The sequence below is a fragment of the Coccinella septempunctata genome, chromosome 7, assembly GCF_907165205.1.
Source record: "Coccinella septempunctata chromosome 7, icCocSept1.1, whole genome shotgun sequence".
Lineage (NCBI taxonomy): Eukaryota > Metazoa > Arthropoda > Insecta > Coleoptera > Coccinellidae > Coccinella > Coccinella septempunctata.
In genome coordinates, this window is record NC_058195.1 from 7,755,767 (window position 1) to 7,767,960 (window position 12,194).

The following is a 12,194-nucleotide window of genomic DNA, read 5'->3' on the forward strand; positions in this document are numbered from 1 at the left end:
AGGAAAATAATAAAATTATTAGAGAAATAAATTTAATAGAGAAAATAAAAATATAACAACACATAACAACGCTCATAACAATACATTACTCTTCACACACTCTTTGAATTTTCCTCAATTTCAGCATTCTCTTCCTTTTTCTCAGCGTTTCTAAATACTCTTCGACCTTCATAATGAAACTTTCCAAAAACCCTAAACCTTTAGGACACTGGCTAACTAAATCCAGAACATGTTTTGCATTAACTTTACCAATACTAGCACTAACACTAATCGACTCTTTGGTTATTTTGTCCAGATCTGATAAATCTATACAGAAATCCCACTTGATAATCGAATACTCGTCCAATAAAAAAAACTTAACTCTGAAAATAAAACATTGAATTTCAATCAATTTGAAAAATGGATTACTCACTTAAAGTCCTTGCTTATCTGCATGTCGTGTGTTGCCACCAAGTCCTTGAAAGTCTTGTAACATTTTCTGATTTTGTCCATGGTCATCTGGATGTAATCGAGTAGTGAGAGAATGTTATATTGGCGACCGATTGAGTTATTTATGAGAGTGGGAGATAATAATCGGAGAAATTCCCTCTGAATAAGAATTCCTGCGGGTTTGGCCTTATCTGAAAAAAGTTTCATACATAGAGGTCTTCCTTACCATAATACACCATGTCCTGCATGAATTTTTAACCCACCTGTTAAGAGGGATTTGGTTTCTATCCCACTCACTCTATAGTCTGATTGACAATATTCTACCGTTATTTTCATCTGATCAAAAAAAGATGTGAAAACGGCAATGCCATCTTCCATTTTGATCATTTTCCAGCTGTTATCGCATCTGAAAAGAATAAGTGTATTTCCATAAAGAGGATGATAATTTCAGGCTGAAATTAGGATGAAAAACAAGAATGTCATTTCATCAACATTATTTTTTTTTTCTATTTTTTTTTCTTTTGTAATATTATTTTTTTTTTAATTATACTAGAGGTGCACTGAATTGCTTGAGCAGGGGTTTGATTCAATTAAAATAATGATTATTTAAAGTGAAATATTTCATAACTAACGCAAGCGCAGCCAATTTCAACGAATACTCACATCTTGGATTTCTCTTCGATTTTTTCAACTATCCCCCTCTTAGCTGGCAAGATATTCTCCAATTCGTCACTTTCGATGACGTCATCATCTTCGGGCAGTTTTTCGGGTACGAATTTATTTTTTTCGCATGTTTCAATTGCGTCTTTCAGTTGTTTCTTGAATTTATCATACTTTTCCGCTATGATTTTCCTGTTTCTTAGCGACTGTTCCTTCAACTTCTCCAAAGTAGGTATGTGTTTCTTCCAATCGTCCACTGGCAAACTAGAATCGATTACTATTGATTGGAGCTTTTCTTTCAAAATTAACATATCCCTCTGCCTTACGATCAAGAAATCAGCAGCTGAAAAATCTCCTCGAAGTATTTCTTCTGTCGTTTTTGGCTCACCTAGGCAAGATTTATTTTATTGAAACAATGTTAAGCAACTACCAAATAAAAATAAATTTTTTATGAAAAATCAATTCGTTATACAAATTACCTTTCTTGGAAGTAACGACAGTTAATCGATCTGACTCTGGACTTTGCACCATATACTCACTGCCTGAAATCGCAGAATGCACTGCATTATTGTCTGAAACGGACTTAGGTGTTGTAACTTCTTTGAAATCATCAATTTTATCTTCTTGTTCTTTCGAATTATCACTTGCAGACAACAAACTTCCATCAGTAGAGTTTTCTATCAATTCTATAGTATTTCTATCTAAAATCTGAAAAATTACGGATGAAGATATATATTCGACAAAGAGATAATATTGAAAACACTCAGGAGAGAATCAAAGTTGGCTATAAGAAAATGAACTTGGAAATTTGATTTTATAATTATTTTACACAAAGTGTCCATGAGACAGTGGGAGCACACATTGTTCGATTTCTATTTCTGTTCATGTCGAATTCAAGATTAAAAAATTAATACTTCAGGGTTTCGGTATAGGAAAATTCGAACAAATCTGAGTTGAAATTTTGCACAGAATCAAAAAATGTTAAACATTAGGGTGTCCCACTTGGAATAGCAAAGTTTGACTCGACTTCCGGGATAACTGAAAGTACCAACGAGACCAAAATAATTCAGCAAAATATATCACAGTCATTCATTACGATCTAGATTTTGTGCAGAAAATCTCATTTGCTACTCTAGTTACGTCCACACGGACACTTTGCGTGAAACACCACGTATATTACGATTGTTACGTACGTAATTATTGCCGGAAATTTCAGCACATTTGCTGAACAGATCGATGTGATCCTCTGGATGCGTTTCGTGCATATCGGAGTTGTTATCTTGGAACGTAGAGTCCTTAGTATCCTCAAGACGTGAATCTTCAACGAGATAAGTTTTATTCAGCTGAGTTCCCGAAGTGTTATTCAGAGCAGTTTTTGTGCGATTTAGCTGAGAGGCATCCCTCAGTAACTGCAGCGTATCATCTACAGTACTCATAGCGGAAAAATCGATGTTGCTTTTACACAGTAAATCCAATGTACTCGATTTTGAGGACTGGGTCTGCAATATGGACTCCAGATCAGAACTTTCCTCTTTGGAAAAATCGTTCATTTGTGCGATGCTTTTATCTATTTCGGAGTCCGAAGAAGCTAAATCGACTGCTTGGTTCAGTTTAGTAGTTCCATTTTCAATTTGCAAGTTTCCAATGGAAACAGGCAAAGTAGGGGCTGGTTGTATAGACGAAAGCGTAATATCTGGTAAACTCATGGATGGCATGTCGACCGTTTGGTCTTTGTCGATTTGCGGAGAAACGTTAAAAGAAGCCTGGGTAGACGTTTGGGCAACGCTAGCCATCAGCGATATCCCTTTGGAACAATCCAACATGGAAAAATTCGATAAATTCGTTTTATCCTGATAATTTCTCAACAGGAATTCAGCAGTGTTCGATTTATCTGCCAACGCATATGACTCAAATTTGTTAGGGGACTTTTTCAGAGGAATGTTCGCGCCTTTTCCATCGTTGCAATCTGAAATAATTTTTTTTTTCATATAAAACAATCACTTATAAAACCGAACTGATGTGCGTAGAGTGTAAACAGGGGCGGCGTGAGGCCCTTGTGTACATCATTTGCTGGCATCATTGTAGGCTAATTCATTCATATAAGGCGCCAAGACAAAATACGAAGCTTGTTAGGGCGCCTTGAACCGAAAAAGTTTGGGAACCCCTGGATTATATGATTTTCACGAAAATGAGTTGGTTGAACCACGACGCGTGTTTCGATATCACAATAGCATCTACAAGTGGGTGAAGATAAACTGAAATATTTGGTACCGAAGAGATTTAAGTTTACTCGTAACTTCATCCACCTGAAGATGCTATTGTGATAGCGAAACACGTGTCGTGGTTCAACCAACACATTTAAGTGAAAATCATATAGTCTGGTTTTAGTTAAATTTCTCTTCTAGAATTGAATTTAAAAGGTTCGGAAATTGTAGATCGATTTATTTCGATAGGTCTGTAATTCAATTTATCTACTTACTCGAATGAAGAGTTGGATTCACACAAGTAAACTCCATTGGCACAGAAGTATTTCCTGGATTTTGAATTTTAGCTGTGTGAGATGCATTGAAGGACTCAGAGGTGTCTGCTTGTGTTTTTTTGGGATCTGCAAATTGAATTTCTTGAAAATTGATCTTTACCACTTCAGCAATTTTATAGGAATATCTTCTGAATAACAAATTTTAAAATGGTAGATTGACTTATTTCGCTAGGTCTATAATTCATGTTATCTACTTACTAGAATGAAGAGTTGGATTCACACAAGTAAATTCCATTGGCACAGTAGTATTTCCTGGATTTGGAATTTTAGCTTTGTGAGATGCATTGAAGGACTCAGAAGTGTCTGCTTGTGTTTTTTTGGGATCTGCAAATTGAATTTCTTGAAAATTGATCTTTACCACTTCAGCAATTTTATAGGAATATCTTCTGAATAACAAATTTTAAAATGGTAGATTGACTTATTTCGCTAGGTCTATAATTCAATTTATCTACTTACTCGAATGAAGAGTTGGATTCACACAAGTAAATTCCATTGGCACAGTAGTATTTCCTGGATTTGGAATTTTAGCTGTGTGAGATGCATTGAAGGACTCAGAGGTGTCTGCTTGTGTTTTTTTGGGATCTGCAAATTGAATTTCTTGAAAATTGATCTTTACCCCTTCAGCAATTTTATAGAAATATCTTCTGAATAACAAATTTTAAAATAGTAGATTGACTTATTTTGCTAGATCTATAATTCATGTTATCTACTTACTAGAATGAAAAAAAAAATTGATCTTTACCCCTTCAGCAATTTTATAGGAATATCTTCTGAATAACAAATTTTAAAATAGTAGATTGACTTATTTTGCTAGATCTATAATTCATGTTATCTACTTACTAGAATGAAGAGTTGGATTCACACAAGTAAACTCCATTGACACAGAAGTATTTACTGGATTTTGAATTTTAGCTTTGTGAGATGCATTGAAGGACTCAGAAGTGTCTGCTTGTGTTTTTTTGGGATCTGCAAATTGAATTTCTTGAAAATTGATCTTTACCACTTCAGCAATTTTATAGGAATATCTTCTGAATAACAAATTTTAAAATGGTAGATTGACTTATTTCGCTAGGTCTATAATTCATGTTATCTACTTACTAGAATGAAGAATTGGATTCACACAAGTAAATTCCATTGGCACAGTAGTATTTCCTGGATTTGGAATTTTAGCTTTGTGAGATGCATTGAAGGACTCAGAAGTGTCTGCTTGTGTTTTTTTGGGATCTGCAAATTGAATTTCTTGAAAATTGATCTTTACCACTTCAGCAATTTTATAGGAATATCTTCTGAATAACAAATTTTAAAATGGTAGATTGACTTATTTCGCTAGGCCTATAATTCAATTTATCTACTTACTCGAATGAAGAGTTGGATTCACACAAGTAAATTCCATTGGCACAGTAGTATTTCCTGGATTTGGAATTTTAGCTGTGTGAGATGCATTGAAGGACTCAGAGGTGTCTGCTTGTGTTTTTTTGGGATCTGCAAATTGAATTTCTTGAAAATTGATCTTTACCCCTTCAGCAATTTTATAGGAATATCTTCTGAATAACAAATTTTAAAATAGTAGATTGACTTATTTTGCTAGATCTATAATTCATGTTATCTACTTACTAGAATGAAAAAAAAAATTGATCTTTACCCCTTCAGCAATTTTATAGGAATATCTTCTGAATAACAAATTTTAAAATAGTAGATTGACTTATTTTGCTAGATCTATAATTCATGTTATCTACTTACTAGAATGAAGAGTTGGATTCACACAAGTAAACTCCATTGACACAGAAGTATTTACTGGATTTTGAATTTTATCTTTATGAGATGCATTGAAGGACTCAGAAATGTCTGCTTGTGTTTTTTTGGGATCTGCAAATCGAATTTCTTGAAAATTGATCTTTACCACTTCAGCAATTTTATAGGAATATCTTCTGAATATCAAGTTTTCAAATGGTAGATTGACTTATTTCGCTAGGTCTAATATTCAAGTTATCTACTTACTCAAATGAAGAGTTGGATTCACACAAGTCAACTCCATTGGCACAGTAGTATTTCCTGGATTTGGAATTTTAGCTGTTTGGGATGCATTGAAGGACTCGGAGGTTTTTTTGGTATCTGCAAATTAAATTTCTCCAACATTGAACTTTACCACTTCATTTTATAGGAATATCTTCTGAATATCAAATTTTAAAATGGTAACTTATTTCGAAAGGCCTGTAATTCAATTTATCTACTTACTCGAATGAAGAGTTGGATTCACACAAGTAAACTCCATTGACACAGAAGTATTTCTTGGATTTTGAATTTTAGCTGTATGAAGTGCATTGAAGGACTCAGAGATGTCTGCTTGTTGTTTTTTGGTACCTGCAAATTAAATTATTCGAATATTTTTCCTTACCAATTCAGTAATTTTATAGAAATATCTTCTGAATGTCAAATTTTAAAATGGTAGATTGACTTATTTCAACATGTCTTTATTTTAGTTTATCTACTTACTCAAATTGAAAGCTGGATTCACACAAGTCAGCTCCATTGGCACGGTATTATTTCCTGGATTCGGAATTTTAGCTGTGTGAGATGCATTGAAGGACTCAGAGGTTTTTTTGGTATCTGCAAATTAAATTTCTCGAACATTGAGCTTTACCAATTTATTTTATAGGAAAATCTTCTGAATATCAAATTTTAAAATGGTAGATTGACTTATTTCGATAGGTCTGTAATTCAATTTATCTACTCACTCGAATGAAGAGTTGGATTCACACAAGTAAACTCCATTGACACAGAAGTATTTCCTGGATTTTGAATTTTAGCTGTGTGAGGTGCATTGAAGGACTCAGCGGTTTTTTTGGTATCTGCAAATTAAATTTCTTGAATATTGGACATTACCAATTCATTTTATAGGAATATCTTCTGAATATAAAATTTTAAAAGGACTTATTGACTTATTTCGATAGGTCTGCAATTCAATTTATCTACTTACTCAAATGAAGAGTTGGATTCACACAAGTAAACTCCATTGACACAGAGGTATTTTCTGGATTTTGAATTTTATCTGTATGAGGTGTATTGAACAACCCTGTTGCTTGTTTGGTATCTGAAAATTGAATTTTTCAAATACATATTGATCTTTTTTTAAATATCAAATTTTGAAATGGTGGATCGACTTATTTCGATAGGTCTGTAATTCAATTTATCTACTTACTCAAAGGAAGAGTTGGATTAACACAAGTAAACTCCATTGACAAAGAAGTATCTCCTGGATTTTGAATTTCAGCTGTACGAGATGCATTGAAGGTGTCTACTTGGTCTTTTTTGGTACCTGCAAATTAAATTATTCAAATATTGATCCTTACCACTTCAACAATTTTATAGGAACATCTTCTGAACATAAAATTTCAAAGTGGTAGATAGGTCCCCTATTCAGTTCATCTACTCACTTGAATGAAAAGTTGGATTCACACAAGTCAACTCCATTGGCACAGAAGTATTTTCTGGATTATGAATTTTAGCTGTATGAGGTGCATTGAAAGACTCAGAGGTGTCTGCCTGTTTTTTTTCGTTATCTGCAAATTAAATTTCTTGAACATTGATCTTTACCACTTCAGCAATATCTTCTGAACATCAGATTTTAAAATGGTAGATCGATTTATTTCGACAAGTCAGTTTATCTACTTACTCAAATGAAAAATAGGATTCACACAAGTAAACTCCATTGAAACAGAAGTATTTCCTAGATCTTGAATTTTAGCAGTATGAGATGTATTGACAGACTCAGAGGTGTCTGCTGGCTTTTGTTTTGTATCTGTAAATTAAATTTTTCAAATATTGATCTCTTCCACTTCAGAAATTTTATAGGAATATCTTCTAAATATCCACTTTTAAAATGATAGAGCGACTTATTTCAACACTTCAGTTTATCTACTTACTCGAATGAAAAATTGGATTCACACAAGTCAACTCCATTGAAACAGAACTATCTTTTGTAATAGTAGATTGAGAATAAGTAGATTGATTTCCAGGTTCTGAAAATAAAAATTTTGACTAATCTTTCCTTATAATTGAGAGTAATTCAGGAGAATTCTCTGGATATATATTTATCTTGTTATTTGAATACATATTCTGGAATATTTCAAGAGCTGATCTGAAATTTGCTTACTTACTTGAATGAAAAGTTGGATTCACACAAGTAAACTCCATTGAAATAGAACTATCTTCTGTAGTAGTAGATTGATTTCCAGACTCTATAATAAAATATTTACTTGTACTTGAGATTTATTCAGGAGAATTCTTAGAAAATTTCAAGAGCTAAACTAAAATTTAAATTGCTTACTTACTCAAAGGAAAAGTTGGATTCACACATGTAAACTCCATTGAAACAGAACTATCTTCAGTATTAGTAGATTGACTACAAGTAGATTGATTTCCAGACTCTGCAAATAAAGTTTTTACTTATGAATCTGTCTTTATAATTGAGATTCACTCAGAATTCTCTGGATGTATATCTATTTATTCTTATTATTTAAATACATAATCTTAAAAAATTTCAAGAGCTGATCTGAAATTTAAATTGCTTACTTACTCGAATGAAAACTTGGATCTACACATGTGAAATCCATAGTAACAGAATTATCTGGTGATGACCCAGAAGTATTTGTTGGATCATCAGGTTTAGCAACATCTGCAAAGGAAATTTTTCAGTAATTGACAAAAAATCAAATGAAGTTTTGAAATTTTATTACAAAATTCTACTGTAAGGCGAGCAAATCTCAATACTGGAATTTAATCTTTCTACTTACTTGAATGAAGAGTTGAATTCACACATGTGAACTCCATTAATGAGATATCTGCTGAATTTTTAGTCGAAGCCCTATCTGCAAATTAATTTTTCAGTATTTCATAGACGGAGTTACAAAACAATTTGGGTGTTGAATTGCCAGATTAGAGAATCAAAGTATAAATTTTGAAAATTTTCTTTTATTAATTATTTTGTTTATCAACCCAAACTTCCGATGCACTCAACACATAATTGCATTTCAATATTGCACATAATTTAATTTTAAATTCTCATCACCTCTAGAAAAGTCATCTTCAGATGATTCAGATTCGCCTTGTTCTGATTCATTGCCTTTCCCATTGAAAAGAGTTGTGTTCAGGTCATGCCCTTCACGAGAATTTGAGGATTCTGCAGCACTAAGCAGTTCCTCAACTGTCGTATCCCAGATGGTATTCTTTTCAGTATCCGTTGTGAATGTTCTGAAATTAATGAACAATAATTTCACCCTTTACAAAGATGTGAAAGGGCTACTTACTTAATGTAATTACTACTGAAGCTAACTCTTCTGGTGGAAGGATTATTTTTGGCTTCATTTTGAACATTAGGCTGTTTTAGAATCTGAAAAGTACCAATGCTAGAACTAGAAATTCAACATTAATGAGCAGGTTTAAGCTACCAGATGTAAAAACTAAGAAGCTCTCGATTTTAAGGCGCATTACATAAAGAATGAGTTCAAAGAGATACACAATAAACCACCCCATGTTATCAGAAGAAAGGAGATTCAATATTTCTCTCGCCAGGGCTGATTAAATGGCTATGGGCTGTTTCAATGAGGAAGAGTCGACTTGTACATACCGAAGAACTTCTGCCTCTGAATACTGTCGATTTTATTGTATTGTTGCTTTCTTCGACAATACTTTTTATTACCGATTCTTTGTTATCCATGTTTCGTATAAAAATGATATTCACAAGTTCTTCAAGCGTAATAGAATTTTACAGCTGAAAATGCATATAAAATGACAAAAAAATTTTTTTTTAAGAAAATAAATCGCTTAAGACAACAAATCTGCAAACAGAAACCGTTTCCGTTATTTCAATTTTGTTGATTATTTTGAATTTTGACATGTTTAACCATAGAGAAAGGTTGTCTCTGTGTGTAACCCACAGAGTAAAAAATCTGTGGTTGCGTTCACACCCACACTCCGAGAGTAGATCACAGATTAGCAGACATCGCTGCTTTCAAAACACAGATTATTTTTTTCCTTAAATATGTAGTTCATGTTCCAGCCAATAGAAGCGCTGGCGATTATATGAGAACGAGATTTCGAATTAAACTATTCCTTTTGATTATTTCTGTAATCTGCGGAATACTTTTGGGCAAAAAGACATACAATTTCGACAAAAGGATCATCACCTCAAATTGCTTTTTGAAGATTCTTATTAATAAATTATTTTGGCCAAAACAATAAACTTTGTTGTAATTGAACTTTGAAAGTGTTTTGGAACTTCCACTATTTCAGGTGTGTTTCTCATTGTTCTTTTGTTTTTAATTATAGCCCTGATGAAGAACTACAATAAGTTCGAAACGTCATCAAGATCTTGGTTTACTAGTTAATAAAGTGGTCTATATACCCAAGATTTTTATTCTATTATTATCATGAGCGGAATTGAATCTTTTGTACAATATATGTCTATCTTCCCGGGTCCCTCAGTTAATTCTCTTTTTATTGTACCGGACATGCATTTCTTCGCGAAAGTCACATGACCGCCAGTCCATATATTACATCTTCCTCCTTCCTGTATGTTCTCAGCGAAGATCAGAGAGAGAGATTCTTAGTGATATGGCTGCCCCAGAGACAAGCCAGTCAGGTCAGAAACTTTTCGTCAGCGCTGATGCTGAAAAGACGCCACTGCGCATGCTAAGTAGCCAAGCAAAAGGCCAATTTGGGGACTGTTTTGCATGCGCAGTGACACCTTTTCTTTGATTGCGCTGATGAAAAGTTCCTGGTTCCTGGTTGGTTCGGCCATTTGATTGGCTGTCATCAAAAGTTAACCTTATAATTTATGTTCTGTGAATTTCGCTGACAGTACTGAAAATCGTTACTGCGTTGGCGCGAAAGTGTATTTTTAGTCGTTTGTTACAGCTGCAGAGTGCAGTTGCGCATTTCATCTTGTAGTCTCAAGTTAAAAAGTTGTCGGAAAAAAAATGTCTGATCCATCTTCTCTTCGGGGATTTCCTTGTTATTCTTCCGAGAAGCAGGTATGTTATGTTGACTTGAAGTATGTTTTCTTGAGCAGAAATGAGATGCAATACTGGATTACATTCCTTTGTCGTGTATGATTAAATAAAAAAACGGTCGATTCTCCATTAAATGTATATTTTCGTTGAGACTGTTTTTTTTTTCAGTATTCCTCTCAGATCATGCTGAACCTCGAAATTCAGTACATGATGAGGTGTCCCAGGTGTACTGCTTTTCTGAAACCACCCATTTATTCCTGCACCAAAGGTCACAATTACTGTAACATATGTTTCGAAAACAATTCCACAAATTGTTACCACTGTTCGTCGAAAAAAGCCCCCTTTAGATGTACGTTGATGGAAAGAATTTACAGTGAATTACGCTTTCCCTGTAAATATTACAGCAAGGGATGTTCGAGGGTTTTGAGGGGTGTTTTATTACCTCTACATGAGTATGAATGCAGTTACAAAAACTAAGATTGTACACTCTAGAATTTTGGCTATTCTTTTCTTCATAACTTCGAAATATTCAATTGTCATTCCACTCAGGAGCTCTACACAGTACTTGGATGAATTACCTGGGTGTTGGTAGTTTATTATCTTTATATTGTTTATCTTTACTGTAGAGAATTTAGTTCTGAAAACCTTGTTTTTAAGTGGTTATTTCATTTTACCTATTTGTGAATATGTAACATTTTACCTTATTGGATTTGTACTATGGAATTTTATATATATGAATGAATTATGGAAAAATGTAATCCTTCCATCTTATTGATATCGTTATATTTTTTTATTCGCTGAAGAATATCAGAAAGTTCTTTTTCCATTTGATTCTTCTGACTATCGTTCTTTGCCTGGATTCAAATGGATTTAATATTCTCCAAGATAATAATAAGGTCACGTTAGTATTCTTTCGATTTTACTATTTCACATCTCGACAAATTTTATATTTTTCATCCATAGTCCATTTTTGTTATATACAATAATGTGGGAGGAAAAATAAGTTTTGTTTTTGTTCATGGTAAAAGTATTTTTAGCTTGATTGATTCTCATTTGCAGAATGAATAAAATAAGGATTGAAACATGTTTTCTCTTATTTCCATTTCATTGGTGAAAAACGTGATTGATATTATTGGTAATATTATTATTATATTATTATTGGTATATTATTGGTAATATCAATCACGTTTTTTATAATCCACACAAAAATGTCAAAATGGCCCAGTGTGAAATATAACGTCGCTCGAAAACTAAACTTATCCTTTGAACTCATTCTCCCTCAAAAATTGGGGATCATGGGGTATATTAGGAAATGTTTTTCTTATCAATGGAAAGGAATGCACATTGAACTGAAAATTCCAAGTTTTCGAAATGTAATGAGACTTTTTAGATACACTTTGAGAATTTGAATTGTTTCACCAAGTTCATATTTTTGTGCAGCAATTTCCAAAGACTCAGAAGAAGTTATCGTTTTTATTTTCACAGTTTTGTGAGGTATTTTTCCACAAAAATTTCTCCATTTCGAAGCAGAATATTTTCGCTATAGGGAGAGTTTT

General features: G+C 33.2%; 2 protein-coding genes across 10 annotated transcripts; one reads left to right on the forward strand and one right to left on the reverse strand.

Annotated features, from left to right (window-relative positions):
- Nucleotides 1-18: 18 nt before the first annotated feature.
- Nucleotides 19-9,529, reverse strand: LOC123317355 (dentin sialophosphoprotein-like). Of its 9 annotated transcripts, none has more exons than XM_044903837.1 (25): nt 9,255-9,529; nt 8,935-9,017; nt 8,697-8,878; nt 8,422-8,496; nt 8,205-8,303; nt 7,960-8,055; nt 7,786-7,866; nt 7,552-7,647; nt 7,302-7,427; nt 7,063-7,188; nt 6,828-6,944; nt 6,606-6,719; nt 6,364-6,477; nt 6,122-6,235; nt 5,864-5,989; nt 5,627-5,740; nt 4,469-4,594; nt 4,085-4,210; nt 3,569-3,694; nt 2,283-3,055; nt 1,629-1,797; nt 1,093-1,477; nt 693-835; nt 413-620; nt 19-362 (listed from the first exon to the last, which is right to left on the reverse strand). In XM_044903837.1, the coding sequence occupies exons 1-25, from the start codon at nt 9,342-9,344 to the stop codon at nt 86-88; spliced, it is 4,086 nt and encodes a 1,361-aa protein (XP_044759772.1). In that variant the 5' UTR covers nt 9,345-9,529; the 3' UTR covers nt 19-85. The 9 variants fall into 9 exon arrangements, with proteins under 9 accessions (XP_044759772.1, XP_044759771.1, XP_044759774.1 ...); XM_044903836.1 differs by having other exon boundaries at nt 1,569-1,797; XM_044903839.1 differs by lacking the exon at nt 6,364-6,477 and having other exon boundaries at nt 1,569-1,797.
- Nucleotides 9,530-10,513: 984 nt separating this feature from the next.
- Nucleotides 10,514-11,723, forward strand: LOC123317217 (E3 ubiquitin-protein ligase DIS1-like). Its single transcript, XM_044903630.1, has 2 exons — nt 10,514-10,659; nt 10,807-11,723. The coding sequence occupies exons 1-2, from the start codon at nt 10,606-10,608 to the stop codon at nt 11,113-11,115; spliced, it is 363 nt and encodes a 120-aa protein (XP_044759565.1). The 5' UTR covers nt 10,514-10,605; the 3' UTR covers nt 11,116-11,723.
- The last annotated feature ends 471 nt before the right edge of the window (nt 11,724-12,194 follow it).